We start from the raw sequence: 23,934 nt of genomic DNA, 5'->3' as shown, positions 1-23,934 counted from the left end.
AGAGGTTCTTTTTTGAGAAAATTACACCATATCCCTCAAAATCTCAAAAGTTTACGTTAGTGACTCAACTTTTTTTTTCTTGCAAAAATCTCTCAATTTTAAAATATTCTTTTCATGCCTACCTTTTTATATTTTTATTCCTATTTTATCCCTCACTTGTATATTACCATTGTTTGTGTAATACACACAATCAATTCCTTTTTTCTCCTCTGAAAACCTATTATGGACGACACTATACATCATTCATGGTCGGCAATAGTTGGTCGGCGAGCTGTTGTGATTCTATTATTGTTTGGTTGTTCCTTTTCTCATGTTTCTAGTCCTCATATAATCTATGTTTAATGATTAGAGTTTGGGTTGGTGTATATGTGTGGTTGGTTGGTGGTTGGGCCACTGGGTTCGAGCGGCAATGATCGGACTGCCGGTGATCGAGGTGGTGCAGCTGATGGTCGATTTCAACATTACAGGTTAATATTATCTAGATCGGTACAAAGTGGTTGATTTCAAAATTCCAATTGAAATTGATAATAGATTGAAATTGATTTCAATTTTGTAATTGATTTGTTGATGTTGATTATTAATTGAATTGAAGTTTTTTATTTATGGTGTAGAGAGATTTGAAGTTTATGAAAATCATAGAAATCAGTGGATAATCTCTTCTTTCCAAAGCTCCGACGGTCGGTGACCGAACTTGAATTGCTACTTAAACCGTGTCCTGTTTGTTTTAAATTTCCATTATGTTTTCATTCTTCATGGATTTGTCCACACCTGCTCTTTATTTGCTACAATGTGCTGTTCATTCTCTTGTTTTAATAAATGATAGTAGAATTGATAATTATAAATAAACCTTTTTTATTAAAATGGAAGCAAATGAGGTGTTGTTGTTGATAGTGAATTTTGATGCCACTCTATGAAATTGATTAATTTCTGCATCTGTTATTATTATCTTCGTTGAAAAATCCCAAAATTCCATTTAATTCATTACTAATATGTGTTTTTAATTGTCATTTTAAATAATTTAATAATGGATAAGTTAGCAGCTTAACAATTCATTTGATTATATGAGTTAAGCTTGATGAAGGTACTTGCGATTGCGTGTTTATAGCCATCAATACAGAAACATATGAAGTTTTAAGGAACTATTTGCATAAGCAATTTTTTTGGATTCATTAAAAGTTAGTTTACCCCATTTTGCTAATCAACTACAATTAGCACAAAGTTATCAGTTTGGGTTCTTTTTGCCTAGAATGATATTATTTTAGTTAGAGTTTGTGGTCGAAATTCAGTCATCTTTTCTATTGACTAATGGCCAGATTTGTTTACTTAAACTTGTGTGTTTATTCAAAACGTTACCAACTAAAGTAAATTCTTAATAAGCCGATTATAGTTTTAAAATAAATCTATTGATAATTTATACTATTAAAACTAAATTTATAAAATGACAAATAAACTAGTGGTTTTTTAAAAGTAAACTAATTAAGTTTTTATAAAAATTAAATCAAAAGTAAATTTAAAATGAAATTAGTATAGTATTTGACAGTGTATTTATAATCAAAAATCAACTTGATGTGAACCTGATGTGAACCTATATCAACTGAACTATCTTAATTCAATTTTTAATAAAATTTGTCGTCTTACTTCTCTCTACAATCTTAACTGACATTTTATACTGAGATATTTTGAGATTTAGTGTAATATACAAATTGAATATCTCTTTAAGTGAAATGTATTCGATAGTTTATAAAACCGCAAATCAACCTTATGTGAACCTTATGTGAACCTATATCAAATGAACTATCTTAATTCACTTTTTAATAAAATTTGTTTTGGTACTCTTTACTTAACTGACATTTTATATTGAGCGAATTTTGAGATTTAGTTTAATATACAAATTGAATATTTTTTTGAAGTGAAATGTACTTGATAATCTATATAAGCAAAAATCAACCTAATGTGAACCTATATCAACTGAACTTCCTTAATTCAATTTTTAATAAAATTTATCTTACTGATCTTTATAATCTTAAATGATATATTATATAGAGAGAATTTCATTTAGTGTAATATACATATTAAAAATCTCTTTTAAGTGTACTGAATTTGATAGTTTATAAAACCGAAAATCAACCTGATGTTAACCTGATGTGAACCTATATCAAATGAACTACCTTAATTTATTTTTTTAAAAAAAATTGTCTTACTGCTCTTTACAATCTTAACTGATATTTTATATAAATAAAATTTTGAGATTTAGTGTAATATACAAATTAAATATCTTTTAAAAGTGAAATGTATTTGATAGTCTATTAAACTAAAAATCAACCTGATGTGAACCTGATATGAACCAATATCAACTGAACTAAAAATCAACCTGATGCGAACCTGATATGAACCTATATCAACTGAACTACCTTAATTTATTTATTTTTTATAAAAAAATGTCTCACTTCTCTTTACAATCTCATATGATATTTTATATATGAAGAATTTCAAAGATATAGTCTATTGTAAGAATTGAATAACTGTTTTTAAGTGAAATATAATTGACAGTCTATAAAATCATAAACAATAAGAGAAAACTTACAATTTACAAATAATCAGAACTTAAAAGTGATATTAACTTTATGAAATTTGCATATAGTGACTAATTACATAAATAAAACACCAATTCAAATTACCAAATAAGATATAATATATATAATATAAATAAAGCAAAACAAATTGAAAAAATAATTAAGATGTTTGACATCAGGTACTTAAATTCCATTAACAATGGAAATATGAACCAATACACCAACAATTTCCACTACAACCACAACACCAGCTTGTGGTAATCCTCCAAATTTAACCACCGCTTGTATCTTTGTCTCTGCCGTTTCAATCTCTTACTTTGCCGTTTTAAGCCCTCTCTTCACTGTAACTATTTCTTTCTCCACCGTTTCAAGTCTTTTGTCCGCCATTTCAAACTCTTCTCTCAGTAATTCCTTTACTCAAGTCTCCGTATTCTTCAGCTTCTATTGTAAAAGATGCTCCTTTCTTCTTTCCCTCAGTTGCTCCGGCCGCCGTGCCTCCTTTACTCATCTTTGATTGTTTAACTTTTTTCAATATCCTACTGATTGATGCTTTCCATAAATTGTGTAACCGGAGACCATGAAACAGATGTAACGGTCGAAGAACGTTTGCGTGATCTATGAATAGCCGGCGAAGTCCGGTAGCAGTCGATGGTGGATACAGATCTAGTTGTAATAGGTAGAATGGTTTTAGATCCAAGAATAAAAAGACGACAAGTGATCGTCCATACCCCGTCGGACCGTCATCGAACTGCCATCCCTCTACCGGACCACCGTTGTAGCTCCGCCGGAATGCTACATCGATAAAATGAAACTGAGTTATCCATTGAGTAATGTTAAATTGTTACAGATGTTGATTTGGTTAAAGGTTATAATTGTCTTATTTTCTTTTGATTTTGGTTCATTTTGGATTATGAGGGATTTGTGAAATGTTTTTGATTTTATTGAAAGATTACTGCAAAAATGAAAAACCTGAGGTAAAAACATTAGATATGGTCAATTTTAGGGGATTTGTGTAGATTACCCTTCTTTTTTTAGGAAACTCCTATAAATAAATAAAGAAGTTTTTTCAGCTAATTAATATATATTTTTTTTTGAGAAATTTAGCTTAACTAGTGTCGCTTTACGTGTTTCACATGTGGCTCGTAGTGTGACTCGTCAAATTATCAAATAAAATTTAAAATAATAGTTGATTTGGAGTAATTTTTCTTATTAAATACTTAAGACGACGGTTTTAATTATTTAAAAAATTTAACTTGGTACTCAAGTTTTATATTATAGATAAAAAGTAAAAATTAAAATAGTAGTTAACCGAAATAATTTACCTTATTTAGAATTATATACAATAAAAAATAATTAAAATAGTAAGCATTTAATAGTCAAAATAGTCTATTTTAATTAGTACTTTATACAATTATCTCAACATAATAATTTATTTTAGTACTCTAACTTATCTTAATATAAAAATTTATTTTAGTTAGTACTCTAATTTTAATGATTATCTTAATAATTTTTAATTAATAATTAAATTTTATAAGTGAAAAAGACATTAACGTAAATGTACCTGCCCCCTCCCCCCATACGTGCTTTTATATATAATATAGATATAGATATATCATTAGACCTCTAAATTATAACTTTTTATTCTCTAAGAACTCTAAATAAATTTTGTATCCTATTGAATCTCTTATTATTTATTTGTTCTATTTAACCCTTCAATTTTAATTTTTTTTCCTATTTCTTTTTGTCTACCGTGGCAAAAACGTGTATTTTCAAACGCTTTAAAGCACGTAAAGGATGTCAAAAATGCATAAATTGTTCTATCCCTGAACTATACTATTTTATTTTATTTGACCCTTGAACTATTTTATTTTCCTACTGCGCACTAATTTTTTTAATTTTTACCTATTTAACTTCCTCACAAATACAATTATTTTTTTTAACCATTTTATGTCTGGCATGAATGACTATAAGCATATAAATTAATTTATATACGGTGACATGTAGTTTTTTTTTTTTAAGTAAAATTATTTTATATTTTAAGAATATTTTTATAAATTATTAACGACAGTATAAATAAAAAAAATAGAAAAATAAAAAATATTGAAATTTAGTCAAATAATTACATGATATATTTTTTTGTAAATTACATTTCAATAATAATAAAGGGAGTTTGTCTATTTTTAACGATGTTATCAAATATATAAATGTGATGATATTAAATAAAGATTTGATTGTTTAAAAAATTGTAATTTTGAGTGCATTTCATAAATTTTTAATATTAAAAAATTTAATACACCAGCTTTTAATTTTTTGCAATTTCATACTTAATGAATTTTTCAATTTTGTGTTAAAATTGGAAAACACACTAAATTACATGATTTTTAAAGTAATTAACCCTTAAATTATTATTTTTCAAATAATATATAAAATACATCACTTTTTATCTTAAATAAAAGAAATATATTCAGGCTTAAAATATTTTTGACCCTTAAATTTTATTTTTTTGTTCCTTGTGGCCTCTATACTATATTAGTGTTCCATTGAACTTTTTAACTATTTTTTTTGTTTAATTTAACGCCATATCAGTAAGGTCATATCAACAATTTTACCCACGTCAACGCGCGTTGTGTGCACGTTTCGAATAAGAGGTTAAATAGAAACAAAAAAAGTTAAGAGATACAATGGAACATAAAACTAATTTAAAGGTCGTAAAAAATAAAATAATATAATTTAGAGGTCAAATGATGTATTAAACAAAGTTTTTTTACCATCAATAAAGAAATTGAAGGGTTTTAAAAACACTAAATAAGGCCTATAACATTGGTATCCAAACAAACCATTGATCACTACCCGCCACCACCACCGCCTCCTTTCGGCCACAACCACCATCATCTGCTAACAGTCGCCGATAAAAGCTCATGGCCACTATATGACCAACGCTCCCCTACTGTAGGCCACCAACCCCATCGACACCAACAATCACCGATAGATACCGTTGGCCACCACCTCCAGCGTCCGGCCACCACCCCCACCTCCGACCTTCGCCCTTGCCTATAGTCATCGGGAGCAATCACCAGAGACTATCGGCCAATGTCGACTGTCGCTCCCGTATTGACGGCCACTACTGACTACCCCTACTGACAGTTATCGTCGGAAACTGTTGGCCTAAAAACTAAACTCTAAATGCTAATCCCTAAATATAAAAATAAATCTAGAAAAAAATATTTTTTTTTCATAAAATACTAATTTACTCAGAATCTTTTCATAAAATGGCAACTTCCTCAAAAAGTACTAAGTCAAAAGATTTGAGAAAGTTGGTATTTTTGAAAATATTTAGAGTGTTTGTATTTTTTTATATTTTTTTCAGTTATGTTTAATTTAATCAATAACATTTATAAATTTCAAGCTATTAAGTAAAAATTATGATCATCCAAAAAAATATGATGGACAAAAATATTTATGTAGACACAACATTATTTTTATTTAGTTATAGATCAGATGTATATTGTCTTGAATACATCAATTTAAAAGAATTATTTTTGTAATTAAATAGCTAAAAAAATTATATACTAAAATTATATTTAGCTATAAAAACAACAAACTCAACTTAATAATTTAACAAACATAATATTAAGTGAATATAGTAGAAATTTAAAAAAATCATTAATTTTTTTATAACTCCGATAAAATTTAAGAGGTAACTTTTTTTCTATAAAAAGTAAAAACATCTTAGAGGATAAAGGAAATTTGATGAAATCAATACTAGAAAAACTTATTTTTATTGTCTATTAATAAGTTTTTTGTTCTAAATATTATTTTATAAATTTAGATCCGAGATCTATTATTTTTTCCATAAATTTTTAATAATTATTTTCTCGTATTTTAATATTTATAAATTAACCACTCTTTATATATCAAGAAAAGTATTAATTATTTAAATTTAATAAATTCATAAAACTAATAGTAATTAATTTAAAAAATAGATTATTTTCCATCAAGTGGAGCTGCGCGTGAGAGAATATGCTCAAAAAATACGGTGCAACAAGACAAATATAGACTCCCAGAAAATTGGCGAACGGGTCTTCTGAATTCAATGTCAGTGGTCCACCTGATGAAGATTAGTAGTAATTCATCATTTTAAACAAATTTTAATTTTGGAAAGCACAAGTTTAAGAAAGAAAAGGAATAACACACGTGAGTTAAAGTAAAACGCAAGAGTGGGGAAGAATCTCAGGCCAGTCGTAGCAATAGATAGGGGGCTAAACCCATCTAGAGGCCCTTGTACTATAGCATTTTTGTTCAAAAAACCCCTGTACTATTTTTTTGTTATTCAAGTCCCTCTACTTACATAATTTTTGATTTTTAGGTCCTTTTTTGGTTTTTTCCAGTCCCTTTACTTACAATTTTTTTGTTCCTCCAGTCCCTCAAAAGGACCTAAAAATCGAAATTTTGCCAAGTACAGGTACCTGAAGAACAAAAAAATAGTACAAGGGCTTTTTGAATAAAAATGATATAGTACAAGGGCCTCTAGATGAGTTTAGCCTAGATAGGGGCTTAGGCCTGTAAATCAGCCAATCAGATCACGAGCTATTCCGCGCTCAGCTTAAAATAATACAACGGCATGGATCTCAAATTTTGGAAACGCACCATTTGAATTTAAATTTTTAAAATTCTTCAATTTAAGTAAATTTACAGATTTTAAATTTATAAAATCTGAAATTTAAAAATTTAAAAATCACTTTAAAATATTAATATATTATATAAATGATAAATTTTAACTTTCGACATCTCATATGAAATCTAAATAAGGGGGTGTTTGGTTCAGTTTTTAGATAGAGTTTTTAACTTTTACTTTTCAAAAAGTTCCAACAAAGTGTCTGGTGAGATTTTTTTTAAGAGCTTTTTGAAGTTTTTTAAACCTCTAATAGCTGCTGTTTGAAAAACTCTATTTTGGAACTTTTTGCCAACAGCTGATAGCTGTTTTAATTTTTTTAATTATTTAGACAAAATTATTCCTACTAGAATATATCGTTTTTTGAATATATAAAATTATTTAAATTATTTTTAAATACTCTAATTATTTATAAATTATATAAAATTATTTATTTATGTTAAAACAACTATAATTTATTTATTTTTAAAATAAATCATAAATTTATCCAAAAAAGTATCTAAATAAATTTAAAACTAAAAATTGTTTTTAATAAAAAAATAATTATTAATATTTTTATTAAATATTATATAATATATATATTTATAGTTTAATAAATAAAAACAAAAATTAAGCCCTTTACGGTCATTTTATACATAAACAAAAACAACTAATCAAATCTCACTAAACACGTGTGGTCTATCAGCCATCAGCTACCAGCCAAAGCTATCAGGTAAACCAAACAGACCCTACGAATTTTTAGAGGACGGTGTATTTTCAAAATTACAAATTTTTGTCCATTTCTTATCATATTTGATTGATTTTGTTTGAATTCATATACTTTATAAACTTTATGAATTATATTTATTTAATATTGCTCAATCCAAATAATGTCTAATAATTTATTTAAAAGGTATTCATCTTCTAAAATTGATTAAAAAACACCATTTTTTGTAAATGAAATAATGTTAACCATATAGCCGAACCAACGTTGCTGCCCCGGTTCAAATTTCACAAACTCCTAATGATAGAAGAAGTTTGTTGTGTGCTTATCTTGGTAAGGTCAAAACGACATCATTGCATTCCACCTTGTTCTTGTGTTTCGTCTCTAATTTACAGTGGAACTCTTAGTTGTTAATATTTTTATTTATAATGCTCTCTCAGGTTCATTTAAAGATTAAATAGGAGTTTGAAATGGCTGTTGCATGGAGTATTAGTTGAATTGCACATTTAAAAAGTTACACCAAAATGATTGAATAATATACATATATATACATTATATATAACTGAGGTTTGTTTGTTTTTGTTTAGTGTATTTTATATCAAGTTGCACATAGTTTTCTCAATTAATAACATTTGTATGATTATGATAAATTACTGAAAATAAAACATTAAATATTTATGCTCAATGAATAGAATAGGATTTATTGGAAGAGACAGGGTGAAGGGGTTCATTTGAACGGTTGGATTAGAAAGAAGAAGAACAATACCTATCATTGCACTCACATGCTCCTTTATTTCTTAATTAATCCATCAATCATTATCTTTGCTTCCTTTTCTATCTTTTCATTCAGCTCATTGTTTTTGTGTTCCTTGGACTTCACACATTGCTTCTTCTCGTCTTCGCCACCTTATTTTTCAATTTTATAATAAATCTCGCTCCAACTAGCCCGCCCTCAAATTTATTACATCTATCATCTATTACAATTTAAATATATTGCTTGGACTTTTTAGCATTTTGGTCACACATTTTTCTAAGATCTCACACAAAAAATTACGTTTGGTAAATTTAAACGTAAGTTAAAGTTATAAATGAGTTGTTAGGCACCTCTATACGTCTAGAACCAAACTAATTCAACATGGTTGATTTCCTACTGTATTATTTACAAATTTATAAATTTGTCAATTTTTGTTCATTTAGGTGAGTACTAAATTTAAATATAAGAATTACTAAAGTCATGAATTATTTTATAGGTATAAGTACAAGAATAAAGTGGGAAATACATTACTAGACAATAATTAAATACTATGTCATTTTATATTTTCTTTTATAAAAGATGATCACTTTCATTTTCTTTTATAAACGTGAAAGTATATTTTTTTCTTTTTGCGATTTGGCTTCTTTCAATTTTAAATGATTATTTTTTATATATAGTGCATATTGCAATTTAGTCCTTTTGATATAGAAATTTTGGCTCAGTCACTAAACTTAATATAGGACTAGCTTTGGTTTGTTCTCACTTCAACTCTATGATGTAAACAAATCTAAAATTAATGTATCAAAAAATGCAATTTGTGGATTGAAATCTATATCATATTTTACCAATTGAAGGTGATAGACTAGCTAGCAGTTAATAAAAGTTCATTTACATTAATTCTCAAACAATAGCAATTTAAGAGAGACTTTACTCTCTTCCTTATAAAAATATAATTTTAAATTTTTTTATCTACCTTTAACAATCACTAATTTTAATTTTATTCTGTTCTAATGGTAGTTGTTTATGTTTTCATTATAACACAATCAGTACTAAACTTCTGTAATTGTTTCTGCAAATTTTTTATTTAATATATTTATAAATTCTCATTTTCTTATATACGACAATAAATATTAGCTCATTAGTGATTTTTTTAAAATAATATATAAATTAATTATAAATTTAGGCAAGAGTTTTGAAATTGTAAAAAATAAAAAGTCTATTAGAATAGATGGAGTATTAAACTTTGCTTAGTGTCTTAAATTTTAACAAAATAAAATATTAAAAATAATATTAAATTAATTGTAATTATTAAATTTTATTTATTTAATGATTAATAGTATATTTTAACTGTTCTATAATTAGTTAAGAAAAAATTAATAATTTTTTCTTGTCATTATATGTTTTTGTGGGTCAAAAATATATCTCATTGTTTCAAAACTGAACCTTAAATTATATCCAAAAATATAAATAAAGAATTTCTATTAGTACAGCCTCCGAAAAACTCTCTTCGCACACAACAAATTAGGAGTTGACGCCGTTAAACAGTTTTAACAGTTATTTGAACCTCATAATATCGGGTTTGTAGGAACTCTGGTCTTTGTTTTATTTCATTTCTCCTCACACAAAGAAACGCTTCTCCGTCTTAACCATACACATTTATCGATTTTCTCTCTCCCACCTGTCTCTGGCGAGAAATCTCGCCATCTCGCCGGAGTATTCACATTTTCTTCGCCGGAAACTCATTGATCCGACCGAATAATTTGCCGGCTGAAGCAGCGAGAGAAAATTTGAATGATACGGAGAGAATATATTATATATAGGCATTGAATAATAAAGAAATAAAGAGAGAGGGAGAAGTAAAGAAAGGACGAGGAAGAGGAGGAGGAGGAGGAGAAGGCGGTGGTTAACGTAGAATGCAGGGTAAAGAGAAGAATCAAGTTAAGTTAGGGTTTGGAGGATCTTACAAGGCACAAATGCCAAGATGATATCGTATCGGTAGCTTCCGCATTCAATTTTCCTTGCCTTATGCCCTAATTTATTCCCACTCTCTTCTCTGTTTAAATTCCCCCCTCTCTACTCTTCTTCTTCTGCTTCTCATCGCTCTCACCTCTATTTTTCTTTTAATATTTAATAAATTCAAGGTAAGCTTGTTCCTCACGCTTTGTTTTTTTTTTGTTTAATTTAAACTATTCTCACATTTCATTCTCCAAGGTGTTTTGTTTCATCTTGATTCTATGATGATTTGTTTCTCTTTGATATTTGATTTCTAATTGTGTTTTTTTTTTGAATAAACAAATGTTTGTTCTAAGCTGCTTTTGCGCGCGTGAATCTATTGTTTTTTTTTTTAAATTTTAATTAATTCCAGCTGTTTGGATCTGTTGATCTTCGTGAAAAATTAGCATGTGTTATCTTGCAATCAATGAGCAAAATCATGGATTGTTATTAATATATGACGATGCTCTGTTGTTATAATCTTAAACATTATTAATTAATTCAATTGTTTATTTATTTTTCTTCCTTTTTAAGATCCGAAATCTCGAAATTAATAAAGCAAATTTTCCCTTTTTAAGGTAATGATTCACCTTGTAATGCTTATCTCTTGACATGCAGATATATACTATTTAGTTGGATGTCGATCAATTTCCTGTTTTGTTATTTAATTACTTTCCTAAAATATTGGCTTGCAGATTTTGCATTGCTGAAGGCTGGATATAAATTGATAAAGGTGTGCCGGCCATTGGAAGCAATTACTCTGAATAATATTATACTTTTCTTGCGGTTTATAGTTTATATCAAATGATTATGCCTTCTGAAACAATGGATTTCTTCTCTACCGATTCAACTTTTCCTAGTGAGGTGCTGTTTTCTTGTGGATTGTATTGTTTGATTATATGCTCTGCTGTTTTTTTTTTTGTTTGAAGTCATTATTTTTCTTTTTAATACTGCAGAGGCAAGTTGGATTCTGGAAGTCAGACGGCATGTCTGATCATTATGGTGAGCATAGCTTATTTTTGAATTTCTTTGTCAATGAAGTTCAATTGTTAGCAGTACTATATGAAGTTGCTGAATTTATAGGCAGTTATTATTGTTTCATATCATTACTTTCTTTCCTAGTTCAACCCGTCAATACTCGCCTTTGACATCTGCATTGATTTTGTTGTGGGTTTCGAAAGAGATAGCTTCCATCTTTGATTGAAACTTAACAGATGACTTAAATATGCATTCAGATGAATGCTATAAGATTTTATATAGTAATATTAACAAGAGAGTAGTAAATATTGAATAATGATCTATGTTTAATGTAATATTTGAACTTCAATTATAATCATCTCCAGCACATTAAAGTGAGGTTCAATTGAGAAAGCTTTCATATGTATATCAACATATACGGCCACAAGCTTTTGTATTCAATAAAATGGGGACATGCTTACTTTTCTACTGTGGAAGTGCGCCTGTCGCTTAAGATAAATAGTGAGCATATGAATAGTGGGAAGAAGTAGAAACACAAAGAATGCCCGTCTTAGATGGAAGTCCCCTGCATTCACTTTGGATCTTGAACAGATGAAAAATTTAGATAAATGCTATGTAAAATAGCTGTTCTGTGCAATATCTTTTTGCTTCTAAGTTCTGTAGTACAATCTATAAAGAATTACGGTTTTCATTATTTTAATGATAATTGCTTGAACAGCTGCTGGGAAATCTGTTGCTATGTCACCCCTGGAAAATCTTGGAGCTGTTGAATGTCAGTCAGCAAAGTCATTTGAACTGCACCACCCTTACTTAATGCACGATCAAAAATTGAATCATAGCTTAGGGAGGTTTGTTGTTGGAACAGAGAGTGCAGTGAGTCAGTCATCAACTTTTCTGAGACCAGTGGTTCAGGACCCGGGGACTAGATCCAGTTTGAATGGACGGCCAGCATCTTATCATTCTGAAGGTGTCAAAACTGGCATGATTGCTACTCCGTATGAGAATAGTCTCTTTTCAAGCTCATTAGTTGAATTATTCAGTAGAAAGAGTATGTTTCTTTCCCTTATTAGTGTTCTTTTATGTAAACATTTATTCCATTCCTTCACATATATACACGTATGTATTAACTAGAATTCTTAAAATTCATATTATTTCCCACATGCAAGCATTTTCCGAATTATAGGTTTGACTTCTAAATTCTCTTTTGAATATTGCTTGCTAATTTAATGTGGGGATCATATTTCTGATACAGTGAGATTTGCCTCAAATAATATTCTATATGGACACTCTGTTGATACCGTCGCCTCCCATTTTGAGGAAGAGGAGCCTTTCGAATCTCTTGAAGAAATTGAGGCTCAAACCATCGGGAATCTTCTCCCCACTGATGAAGACTTGTTTAGTGGGATGACTGATAAATTGGACACTATTATCAAATCCAGTGGTAAAGATGATGTGGAAGATATAGACTTTTTTAGTAGTGTTGGTGGACTTGATTTAGGAGAGGACGGAGGAGTTTCTAATGGTCAGCTAGGATACTCTAATGGATCAATAGCCGGAGAACATCCCTTTGGCGAACAACCATCTAGGACACTTTTTGTGAGAAACATAAATAGCAACGTTGAAGAGTCCGAGTTGAGAGCCCTGTTTGAGGTGTGTTATATTTTTTATCATTTACTTTGCAGTATATGTGTTTCCTTTACATGAGATATTTGTCTTACATGAACATTGTGCCTCTTGCAAATCCTTTCATACAAATGTGCAGCAATATGGAGACATCCGCACTCTTTATACATCTTGCAAGCATCGTGGTTTTGTTATGATATCCTATTATGATATTAGAGCTGCAAGCAACGCAAAGGAACAACTCCAGGATACTCCTTTGAGGCGTCGGAAACTTGACATTCATTATTCAATCCCAAAAGTGAGCTTCTAATAATCCTTCCTGATTATGATTTTGCCTTTATTAAGTTTCATTTTTGTAGGCTGTTAGCAAAATTCCCAGTTTTATTTGTATGATATTTTGGGTTTGTGTTAAATCTGCACAATCCTGTTGCATGATTCTTTTCCTATTGTTATTCCTCTCAGGACAATCCCTCAGAAAAAGATATCAGTCAGGGGACTCTGGTTGCTTTAAATCTTGACGCTTCCATTTCAAACAATGAACTTCATCGAATTTTTAGTGTTTTTGGAGATATTAAGGAGGTAAGAATTTTAAACATTAAATAAAAGAGCAGCTATGTGTAAAGCATGAATCTATGTTTTGACTTCAATGCAGATTCGCGAGACCTCAAACAGAAGTCATCAGAAATTCATCGAATTTTATGATGTTAGAGCTGCAGAGGAGGCTCTTCGTGCATCAAACAGGAGTGATATTACAGGGAAGCGGATCAAACTTGAGCCATGCCGTCCTGGGGATTCAAGACGGTATTGTCCGACCATATTTACTCTGCATTCATCATTATCTTCCATGTTTTTTCTTCCCCCCATTGTTTTAATTTATCTGAATTTATTATCAAATTTAGATGGGTAGAACACAAATATTTTTCTATCCACACGTAGGTGGAAGAAAAATTTACTCTTTCAGTTATAACTAGTTGTAAGGAGAAAAGAATAAATTTTCTGAGTCTTACTATATACAAACATGTTTAAGCTTCCTTTTTCAGACAAGATTAGAAGTTCAGGTCTAAGCTAAGCTGAATTCTCTAACACCTGAGCAAGCCTCAAGACAATGCTGTTTGCTTGCTCTTTAATGTCAATACTTGAGGGATAACAGCACTAGCTACCATGTATTTTATCCTGGAAGTAACTCTTAAGTTGTTTTTGATCCATCATTGAAGTGTGCGTTTTTCTGGCTGCAGTTTGTTACAACAGATTTCTCCCAAGTTGGAACAAGATGATTGTGGCTCTTATATGAAGCAGAGTAGCCCTCCCAATAATTTTACTGCTGGGTTCCCTGGTAGGGTTATTGCCAATAAGTCATCATGGTTATTGAATATCATTGTCTAAGTTTACTCATGTAGCATTGTTAACAGGAACAGTTTCACATAGCCCAATTATTTCCAATGGCATGGATAGTGGACCTAAACTGGGATTACCCTCTCCTACGCAAGCCCGATATATGGAATCTGCATTTCATCATGGAATTTCACCTAGGTTTCCTAACAGCTTGTCCTCTCTCTTGAGAACTGAATCCGCTGGCATTGCTGAGCCTGGTCATGCAAGGAATCAATTAAAATACGATGCTCAAGTCTCACCAAATTTTCATCCTCATTCACTTCCAGAATATTGCGATGGTTTAAAGAGTGTTATTTGCTGTGGTTCTCCTGGAAGCATGGCTTTAAATATGAGTACAAATCCACATGAAAGAAATGATAGCAGGCAGTTACAAAGAATTAGCTCTAATGGGAACTCGATTGAATTCAATGATGGAGGCAAGCCTAGCAGTCAATTGCATTCATTTTTTTTTAATGCTTTTTTGTTTTGGTAAATTCAATGTTCCTTTTTTTCCAGGTTTCGGATGTGCTGTTAATGGAAGCTCTTCTCTGCCTGGACATCAGTATTCATGGGGTAACTCTTATCACCTGAAGTCCCCTGGCAATATGTGTCCAAAATCACCAGCGTTTGTTAATGGAGTTTCCATGGGTCATCCCTCACCACGGCCACATGGACCTCCTAGAGCACCACCTCCTGCTCTAAATTGTGTCATACCTGTAACTAACCACCATGTGGGATCAGCCCCGACTAGCAATCGTTCTCTTTGGGAAAGGCGACGTGCTTATGGAGGGGAATCACCTGAGACTGGCTTTCATCCAGGTTCTCTTGGGAGCTTGAGAATTTCTGATAATTCAGTGCACCCTATAGAACTTATCTCTCCTAACATGTTCTCTCCTAACATGTTTCCTCGTTTTGCTGGAAACTATATGGATTTGTCAACTCCACCTAAAAATGTGGGACTCCCACCTCACCACCAAAGATCTCCGGTTTTTCCAGGCCGGAACCAAATGAGTCCTATGGCTAATTCATATGATTCTCCAAATGAACGTGCTAGGAGCCGCAGAAATGAAGGGAGTATTAATCAGGCTGACAAGAAACAGTATGAACTTGATTTAGATTCCATACGCCAAGGAGAAGACAACCGAACAACTCTTATGATAAAGAATATTCCTAACAAGTATATAAAACTTAATTTCAGCTCTGTCCATTTTCCCTCTAATTGCTATGCGATTATAGTTTTAACCATGTTTTATGAACCATTAACATGTAATCCACGCTACTATTAGGATATTAGGATTATAAAAAGTTTTTCCATTCAATATATCGCTTGCTGATCCATTCATGAGTTAACATGGTCATTTGATGCTGATGACAGGTATACTTCGAAGATGCTCTTGGCCGCAATTGATGAACACCATAAAGGAACCTATGATTTTATTTATCTTCCAATTGATTTTAAGGCAAGTGCTTTTTGTTTCTGATTTACGCAGCATTTATAAAATGAAGTTGAGGGTTAAGGTTTTGGGAAGAGCCGAAATTGATGTCACCTACTTATTGGAATTACTTGACCTGTTTTGCAGAATAAATGCAATGTGGGTTACGCATTCATCAATATGACTGAACCAATCCAGATAGTTCCGTTCTATCAGGTAAGACTGAAACTTCTTACCTATAAGTGTGTAAGTTATTACTACATCTGAATAAATGGGCTGAAAATAAATTATAATTTTGGCAGGCGTTTAATGGAAAGAAATGGGATAAGTTCAATAGCGAGAAGGTAGCATCACTTGCATATGCCCGCATACAAGGAAAAGCTTCTCTTATTGCACACTTTCAGAATTCAAGCTTGATGAATGAGGATAAGCGATGCCGGCCCATTCTCTTCACCACCGATGGTCCAAATGCTGGTGATCAGGTAAACCAGTGGGCAGTTGGGATTCAGTTATATATTTCCTTGTCTACTTGACCATAAAATAGATTCTAAGGTTGGTACACTTTGAATAATGCTGACCCTTTCTTCATCTGTAGGTGCCCTTTCCAATGGGGGTTAATGTCCGGACTAGACCTGGAAAATCTAAATCCATCAGCCAAGAGGAAATGTATTCATATATGGCAAATAAAGAGGATTCTTTGAGTGGCTATGCTTCTTCAGGTACAGAAAAGGAGTCTGACTAACATTTTTTCACTTAAGTTAGGTGAAACCACGAATAACCAAATTAATAGTGACCATCTGATATCTTTGGGCTTTCTTCAAGCTGGGAAACTGTAAAAGAGGCATCAAATGAAGCTTCAAAATTTTGGGTATTCTTGAAAGTAATATAATGTTATTTAATAGATAGCAGGAGTTTCTGAGCTGGAGGGGTTTTTAACTCGGGTTCTGGAGACTACCTTCTTCTAACACATCTTTGTTTTTTCTATTTATTATTTTCTTGTTGGGGGGCCATATGTATTTGCTGAGATGTACAAGCCACTACCAGCTTCTGTGTATCATTGTTCCTTCTTGAGAAAGCAGTGAATTTATTTTTCTATTTTACGGCAATCTTCTCAAACACTATTGATTGTCTAGTGCAATTTATGTTGTAACTGTACGTACTTGCTAAGGATAGGGACAAGACATTCATTTGCTAGTTGGTTGGATTAGAAAAGTAGCTTTTTTTTGAACTAATTATTGAATTTGTGCAAATAGCTTTTTAAACAATATTTCATCCGCATTTTATAATACTGTCCACATTTTTCTCAAGATATTTGCCCATTTATAGTAAATCACAACTTTAAAATTAATTTACATGTATTACTCTTTAAAATCTACTATCTACTGCCAAGTGAATTACTCATAGTAATTTTTCCATCTCATGTAAAAGTTTATATCATTTTATTATATCCCATTTAAAAACTTCTATTGTATATCTTTTAATATAATTTTTTCTTTTTACCCTTGCTTTATTTATATTGTAGAGCAATTTACAGAACAATTAATGATATTTATAGGTTATGTTTTTCTAATATATTTAAAAACGAGGACTTCCTAAATGGGACTGAAGAAATATTTAAAAAGAATATAGTAAAAAAAGGGATAATTACTATTACCACCATGAGGTTTGGTCCGAAATACTACTTCCCCATGAATTTTAAAAAACGACTATTTCCTCTATGTTTGTATTTTCTTCAAGAAAAAACTCCTTCCGTAGAGGGGTTTTAGTTAGTTGAAATATAAAACTGAGGGAGAAAATAGTCGTTTTTTAAAACTCATGGAGGTAATAGTAATCAACCCAAAAAATAAAGATAAATGTATAAAAATTTCAAATATATTTTTTAGACTCGATAATAATATTGGAACAGAAGGAGTAACAATTTTACATTCTAAAAAATTATATTTATATTTTGACAAAAAAAAAAACACTTTGAAACAAATTACTCTCATCATTCAATTAAAACTATACAAGGAAGCTAAGAATAAACCATAGCTCAGGTATGACTTTCCAGACAAAATGCTCAACCAGGCAGGGGCAACATGATATAGTTGTTGACACCTAAAAATACTATCGTCTGCAATTTGCAGGAGTATGATATGTTTATGTATGGGTACAAAGAAACAACAAGAATTAACAGCATAAAAGGAAATCAGAATCAACAGTATATCGCCCTCTGCAAGAATGCAAATTCACACAAGTGAGGACCAACCCAAGATATGCATTACAAATGCTGATTATCCCTTGTTTTTAAGCAACCTTGCAATTTTATATCCTCACTCGCACTGTTTAGAAGGATTTTGAATATTTTCAAAAAGCTACAGCATAAAGCAATTCAGCGTTACGCCTTTGCCTTACAACACTATGATTCCTGCCATCAGTCATTTTCAATTGCGTATCCCCACGATTAACCAGGAATCTATTAACGGCCTGCAATATATGCAAATGAACAATTCAACTAACAAATTACCTTGAAACACAAACATTTAAGCAAGTTTTTAGCCAGGAGTGTAACCACAACTATCAAGCTCAAACTCGGTTCGGATCTAAAATCTAAAGCTCGAAACTCAACTTGAACTCAACCGTGTTTATTTTGATTTTAGGAGCTCAAGCTCGTTAGAATATTTTAGACTCGAGTTTGACTCAATTATATGTATAAAAATTTAAAATCTTAATTTAAGTTTAAAAATAAAGGTATTATTATAAATATATATAATTATAACTAAAAAAGTAATTAACTAAAGCTCAGTTAGGCTCACAAGCTTTTCGAGCCGAATATTTTGAAGCACGAAATCGACTCGATAATTAACTAGAGTAGCTCAAACTCAAACTCGACTCGATAATTAACTAGAGTAGCTCAAACTCAAACTCGACTCGATTACATCCATTTTAGGCCTGTGGAGTGTGGAATGACCATAGGTACTAGCAGACTATTAAATAGTATCAATCACAAGAATGCAGGACTAGAATGTCCACCCGAGATGGCTAAATTAGAGATGTCCAAAGAGTGGTTTAGAGGTATCCCATTAAAATGAACATAGAGAAACCCCCACCCCACCCATGACACACAAGTGCTAGCCCTTATGACTAGAAAAGTTTTAGATTAGCTTACCAGGGTGGGCAAGACTCAAGAGCATCACTTTGGGTAGAGAATATCATAGTGTCCTGGACGATAAAGCAAGGTAATGAAGGGATCCTTGATCGTAGAACCATCACTGGTAGGATTTGGCAGATTGCCAGCAGCAGGAAGGAAATCATGATGATTTACACTAACCCCGCCTGTATCACATGAACTGCGATCAAGGTACATGACACGAATCGCCACACCCAATGCATCAGATAGGGCCGTAATGTGCACATGGTCGCTCTCTTCACCCATAGGTTCCACAGAAGACTTGCAAAACTATACCAAATCAGATTGCAAAATTAGAGGGAGAGAGAAAAATTACAATTCAGAAACACAAACTCATAACCAAAACCTAAAAATGCATTATGTTGAAATCAGCAACAACAATTATGTATCAAGGATAGGGAACTTTAAAATTAAACAAGTACCATATGCAGTGAAATGCAGAGGTTCAGAAAATATTAGCAAAGAGAATGATACATGGAGAAATTTAGACCGAATGTTAAAAACTTCTACTTACAACTTTAAGGATATGGAAGGAAAATGCTCAGAAAAAAACTCTTGGAAAGTTGAATTTTGAACTAACCTGTTCTACTGTTGTATTTGTTAATCCCAATATGAAGGGTTCAAAAAAATCAGAGCGTCTTTTAATTTCCCCAGAAGTAACAAACCTGAAAAACATGACAACTAACCAACAAAGTCCATTATTCTTTTTTGCATTTATTTATTTTTTTCATTTTCTATTTAGAGTGATGGAAAATTCATTCAAACCATCAAGTCTTTAAAGTTACTCACCATAGTCTGATACCGACTGATCTCTACACCTATCTACAAGCTCATCATGACTGTAAGTAAAAAGAAAGGCATTTATTTACAACTCACACAGTCAAGAGAAATTATTGGTTATTATAAATGCCATAAGTTTCTGCACATAATTGAATTCTATATCAGCTATTGGTGAAGAAACACAAGGAGTGGAGCTTCAGATACTAAAGTTACTTCCCTACTCAAATTTTTGACAGAAATACCACATGAAGGAAAATGGACTCTACCTTATTGAAGTTTCACTTCCTGGAAGAACATTATCCAACTGCTCCAAGAATAACTGAAATTTTTTCACCTTAGTATCAGAACTAATTCATCCATCGTTAAGTTAATTAAGGAGTTACATAAAAAACTTGCACATAGCAACCCGTCTCTTTCTAGTAAATGTTGTAAAATATAATCCTCTTGTTGTAAGTTATTAATTGATTCATTAATAAATGAGAAAAAAAATGAAATTGACCTCCGTTCAGCCGTGCACCCTACTGGAGATTAAACAATTTTCCTATTTCTTTGTTGTAATAGGGATTCGAGAAAACAAACAAAGAACCTACACTAATGGCACTACTTGACAAACATTTATATTCACAAAAACAACAAGATCAAATGAAAATTAGACACGTCCTACATTGAGTGGGAGAAGTATGTTGTTAGGCTTGCTAATGAAACAATCAATCCATTAATCAAACTCAAAGAACCTTCAAAATTTGTGATTAAAAGGAACACATATTCCAAAACCATGATATCATGTACCAGCTAAAGGGAATTCCTAAGATCTTAAATTGGCTAGCAATAAAGCTGAGAGTTATTCTCTTGTACAACATTTTGTAAAATATAACAGAATGTGAGTGTATTGATTAACTAACTGGAAGGGGAAAATAGAAAGAAACTAGTACAGGAAATTAGTGAAATAAACTGAAAAGGCATACCGAAAAAAAATCCTCAAAAGTGAAATCAATATAACCCAAATTCTGAAGTGTTTTTCTACATTCTTCCACATTTATTTTGACACGATCAACTTCTGCCTTGTCTTGTGTTTCCAAGATATGCTCCTGTTTCAAGAAACACAACGTATTCAACCACAAAATTGAGATCAGAGAAACAACAGAAAAGAGGGGGAAACTGTAAGAACAATAATCACTCATTAAACATATGAACAACAAGGCATACAAGGTAAGAAAACATAAAGCCCCGAAAGAAACAATTTCCATCCCCTCGTGTTCGCCTAATAGCATCATAACGTTCACCAAGCACCTAAACAAACAGCCATACGAATTACTAATTAGGTTCTGAAGAATTTGTATAAAATGAATAAAAAAAGAAAGACAAACAGGGATAGTGAAACCTTTATCTTCTCAAGCAAAATAGGGCTCCCTGATTGATATTCAGCAGCTAATGCAGAAAGAGGTTCCTGCAGTTTCAATTGATTCTTTAACAAAAGAAGCATGGGATGGAACTAAATTATCCAAAATATAGTGTTTAAAGAGTTTACAAAACACAAGAAATCAGTTAAATTAAATTTTGTCAAACCTCGTGTTTGGAGAACTTGTATTGGTAGAAAAATTGATTTAACTTAAATGCAAGAATTCAATTCCACCAAATTCTATTCAGTCGACTCTCATGTTTGGAAAGATCATAGCAAATAAATCTCACTAGTTTAATTTAGAAAATGTAAAGCATTTTGAAAGAAATGAAATCAATGCAGAAGTTACATGATATTTGCAAGAATTCAAAATTGAAGTAAATTCGGACTCATGATTCATTCCAACATCCAAACACGACCTGAACATTATATCATTGCAAAAAAATTACTAATCGCAAAACAGATTCTAATACTATTTCCTCAAATAAATTGTATACAATTTAGAAACAGATATAAGAATGTAAGATTCAATCAAAATAAAAGATGAGATAACACAAGATAACAAGAAAAAATGCCTTGTCACTGAGAAATGGAAGTTTATCGGCATCAATGGAGCGAACAGAAGACTGATGTTGAATAATATCCTCGTCTCCAAAATTAGCCCAATCTTGCTCATTCTCAACGCTAGCCTTCGTCTCCTCCGCTACGTTCTCTTCTTGATGTTGCATCTTGCTCTTTAACACACAAAAATCATAAGAAAAAGAACGCTTGAAATTGGTGATACTACTAACAGTACTACTACTACTACCACTACTATAAACTATAAATCATATGAAGATAAAAGTACCTGAAAATTGTTCGGTTGTTTGATGATTTGATCTACAGCTGCAAAATTGTTCTTGTTTCTAATTAGGTTCGATTTGATTTGATTTGATTTAATTGCTAAAGATCGCCATTTATCCTCTTTAACTTTTATTCGTTTAGTATGCGTAAGTTTTCTGTGACTAACTCCTTTTATAGTGTTTTTTGTTTTTAAAGAAAATATATGAATTTGCTGCATTGCTTGGGGACAACCGGAATTTTGCTTTAATTCTTTTAAATTTTTTAGCTATAAAAATCCAATTTATAATTCTCCATTTCAAATTTAGATTTCTAAATCTCATATATGTCCATTAATTGAATGATTATTTCTAAATATTACACTGAAAGAGACAATTAGAAAAAGTTACTATATAGTTAGAAGATTAAAAAAAACAAATTAAAAATTATAATGCCATATTAATATATACTTCTTACCTTAGATGTATGTGTATTTTGACTCTTAAAAAAAAGATGTATGTGTATTAATTAAATAATTGGTTCTATTATAAGCGTTGGACAGTAATTCGCTAAATTATGTGTTTAGTTCCTTCTAGAAGCGTGTTCTATTTTTTTAATTATATATATACAAATTTGATTGGGCAATTATATATATTTTTGCAATTCACCAATCATCAGTAATTATAAAGGTGATAAAAGTCACTGTTTATTAATTAAATAATTAATCATAATTTTAAAAATACAATTAAACATAGTGTTCTAATATTATATGACAATACTGTCTTTTATCCATAATTATATGCCAATACTTTCATAGGTTCTTACTGTCAAGGATTTCCTGGAATGTGGCAAAATAAAATTGACCACTTTTTTCCCTGAAAAGGACAAAAGTTTAATTGGGCTTTCAAGAAGTACTAGCATGGGCTGTAGTATTGGCTTGGGCTGTAATGTATTGGCTAACCGTCCATAGATAACATGTCCAAAAATGAAATCTGAAAATAGAGTTCAGAGTTTAGATGAAAAATTCTAGTGAAAAAATAGAAAATATTTTAAAAAATACTAATTAAACATTTCCTTTACAAATAATACTATTTTTTAAAAATATTTATAAAAATACAATTTTATATACATTTAATACAAATTTTGTATACAAATCAGATTATATACGTATACAATTTTATTGCATATAATCTGTATATAATACGGATTGTATACATTTTAAAAAAAAACGGATTCAGATATGAAAATATTAGATCTAAAATTTCATATCTGGTATTTTTAGATCCGATTTTATATTTGGACCGAGAAGGAAGGGAGGACAGTCGTAGTATATGCAAGCATAGAAGAAGTGAGCGGCGGCGGCGAGTAGAGTGCAGCGGCAGCGGCGAGTAGTGCGTTATGGTAGTGAATTAGTAAGGTGGATATTGGTGTTAATGAAAGAAAAGAAGAGAAAAAAATTAGGATTGTAAAAGATGTCGATGAAAAAAATAAAAGAGTATAAAAAAATAGTATTTTTGTAAATTAAAAAGTTAAGTTTGTATTGTTTATAAAGAAAAATATGAGGTAGTATTTTCGTAAATATTCCACTCTTCTGTAGTAAAGGGTAATTTTCCAAAATTCTATAATTATGTAGAGCTTCATAAGACATAAATAATATCAAGAGTTTTC

The 23,934-nt window shown here is 30.9% G+C and overlaps 2 protein-coding genes across 4 annotated transcripts; one reads left to right on the top strand and one right to left on the bottom strand.

The window, feature by feature from the left end:
- Positions 1–10,274: 10,274 nt before the first annotated feature.
- Positions 10,275–17,199, top strand: LOC126672096 (protein MEI2-like 4). 3 transcript variants are annotated; one of them, XM_050366009.2, is made up of 15 exons: positions 10,275–10,843; positions 11,390–11,558; positions 11,651–11,696; positions 12,391–12,720; positions 12,925–13,322; positions 13,435–13,593; positions 13,758–13,874; positions 13,948–14,096; positions 14,531–14,628; positions 14,711–15,103; positions 15,183–15,843; positions 16,042–16,126; positions 16,247–16,315; positions 16,402–16,581; positions 16,695–17,199. In XM_050366009.2, exons 2-15 carry the CDS (start codon positions 11,499–11,501, stop codon positions 16,839–16,841), a joined length of 2,892 nt encoding a protein of 963 aa, XP_050221966.1. In that variant the 5' UTR covers positions 10,275–10,843; positions 11,390–11,498; the 3' UTR covers positions 16,842–17,199. The 3 variants fall into 3 exon arrangements, with proteins under 3 accessions (XP_050221966.1, XP_050221965.1, XP_050221964.1); XM_050366008.2 differs by having other exon boundaries at positions 10,276–10,697; positions 14,705–15,103; XM_050366007.2 differs by having other exon boundaries at positions 10,276–10,843; positions 14,705–15,103.
- Positions 17,200–18,114: 915 nt separating this feature from the next.
- On the bottom strand, positions 18,115–22,522 carry LOC126674776 (OVARIAN TUMOR DOMAIN-containing deubiquitinating enzyme 1). Its single transcript, XM_050369284.2, has 10 exons — positions 22,295–22,522; positions 22,023–22,181; positions 21,430–21,495; positions 21,255–21,338; positions 21,014–21,136; positions 20,315–20,367; positions 20,058–20,107; positions 19,849–19,949; positions 19,248–19,538; positions 18,115–18,565 (listed from the first exon to the last, which is right to left on the bottom strand). Exons 1-9 carry the CDS (start codon positions 22,505–22,507, stop codon positions 19,272–19,274), a joined length of 1,116 nt encoding a protein of 371 aa, XP_050225241.1. The 5' UTR covers positions 22,508–22,522; the 3' UTR covers positions 18,115–18,565; positions 19,248–19,271.
- Positions 22,523–23,934: the final 1,412 nt, after the last annotated feature.

Source organism: Mercurialis annua, linkage group LG3, assembly GCF_937616625.2.
Source record: "Mercurialis annua linkage group LG3, ddMerAnnu1.2, whole genome shotgun sequence".
Lineage (NCBI taxonomy): Eukaryota > Viridiplantae > Streptophyta > Magnoliopsida > Malpighiales > Euphorbiaceae > Mercurialis > Mercurialis annua.
The sequence above is the reverse complement of the archived record's forward strand: the minus strand, read 5'-3'. Positions and strand labels throughout refer to the sequence as shown.

What these genes read in the sequence shown, in the direction of transcription:
- LOC126674776 (XM_050369284.2), bottom strand. Translation starts at nt 22,507, where the DNA reads ATGCAGCAAATTCATATATTTTCTTTAAAAACAAAAAACACTATAAAA. An exon ending in GCTTTATGTTTTCTTACCTT is followed by an intron (nt 21,137 to 21,254) that starts GTATGCCTTGTT and finishes TTCTTGAAACAG; the next exon opens with GAGCATATCTTGGAAACACA. An exon ending in GGAAGTGAAACTTCAATAAG is followed by an intron (nt 20,108 to 20,314) that starts GTAGAGTCCATT and finishes TTTTACTTACAG; the next exon opens with TCATGATGAGCTTGTAGATA.
- LOC126672096 (XM_050366008.2), top strand. Translation starts at nt 11,499, where the DNA reads ATGATTATGCCTTCTGAAACAATGGATTTCTTCTCTACCGATTCAACT. An exon ending in AGATAGTTCCGTTCTATCAG is followed by an intron (nt 16,316 to 16,401) that starts GTAAGACTGAAA and finishes TAATTTTGGCAG; the next exon opens with GCGTTTAATGGAAAGAAATG. An exon ending in GTCCAAATGCTGGTGATCAG is followed by an intron (nt 16,582 to 16,694) that starts GTAAACCAGTGG and finishes CTTCATCTGTAG; the next exon opens with GTGCCCTTTCCAATGGGGGT.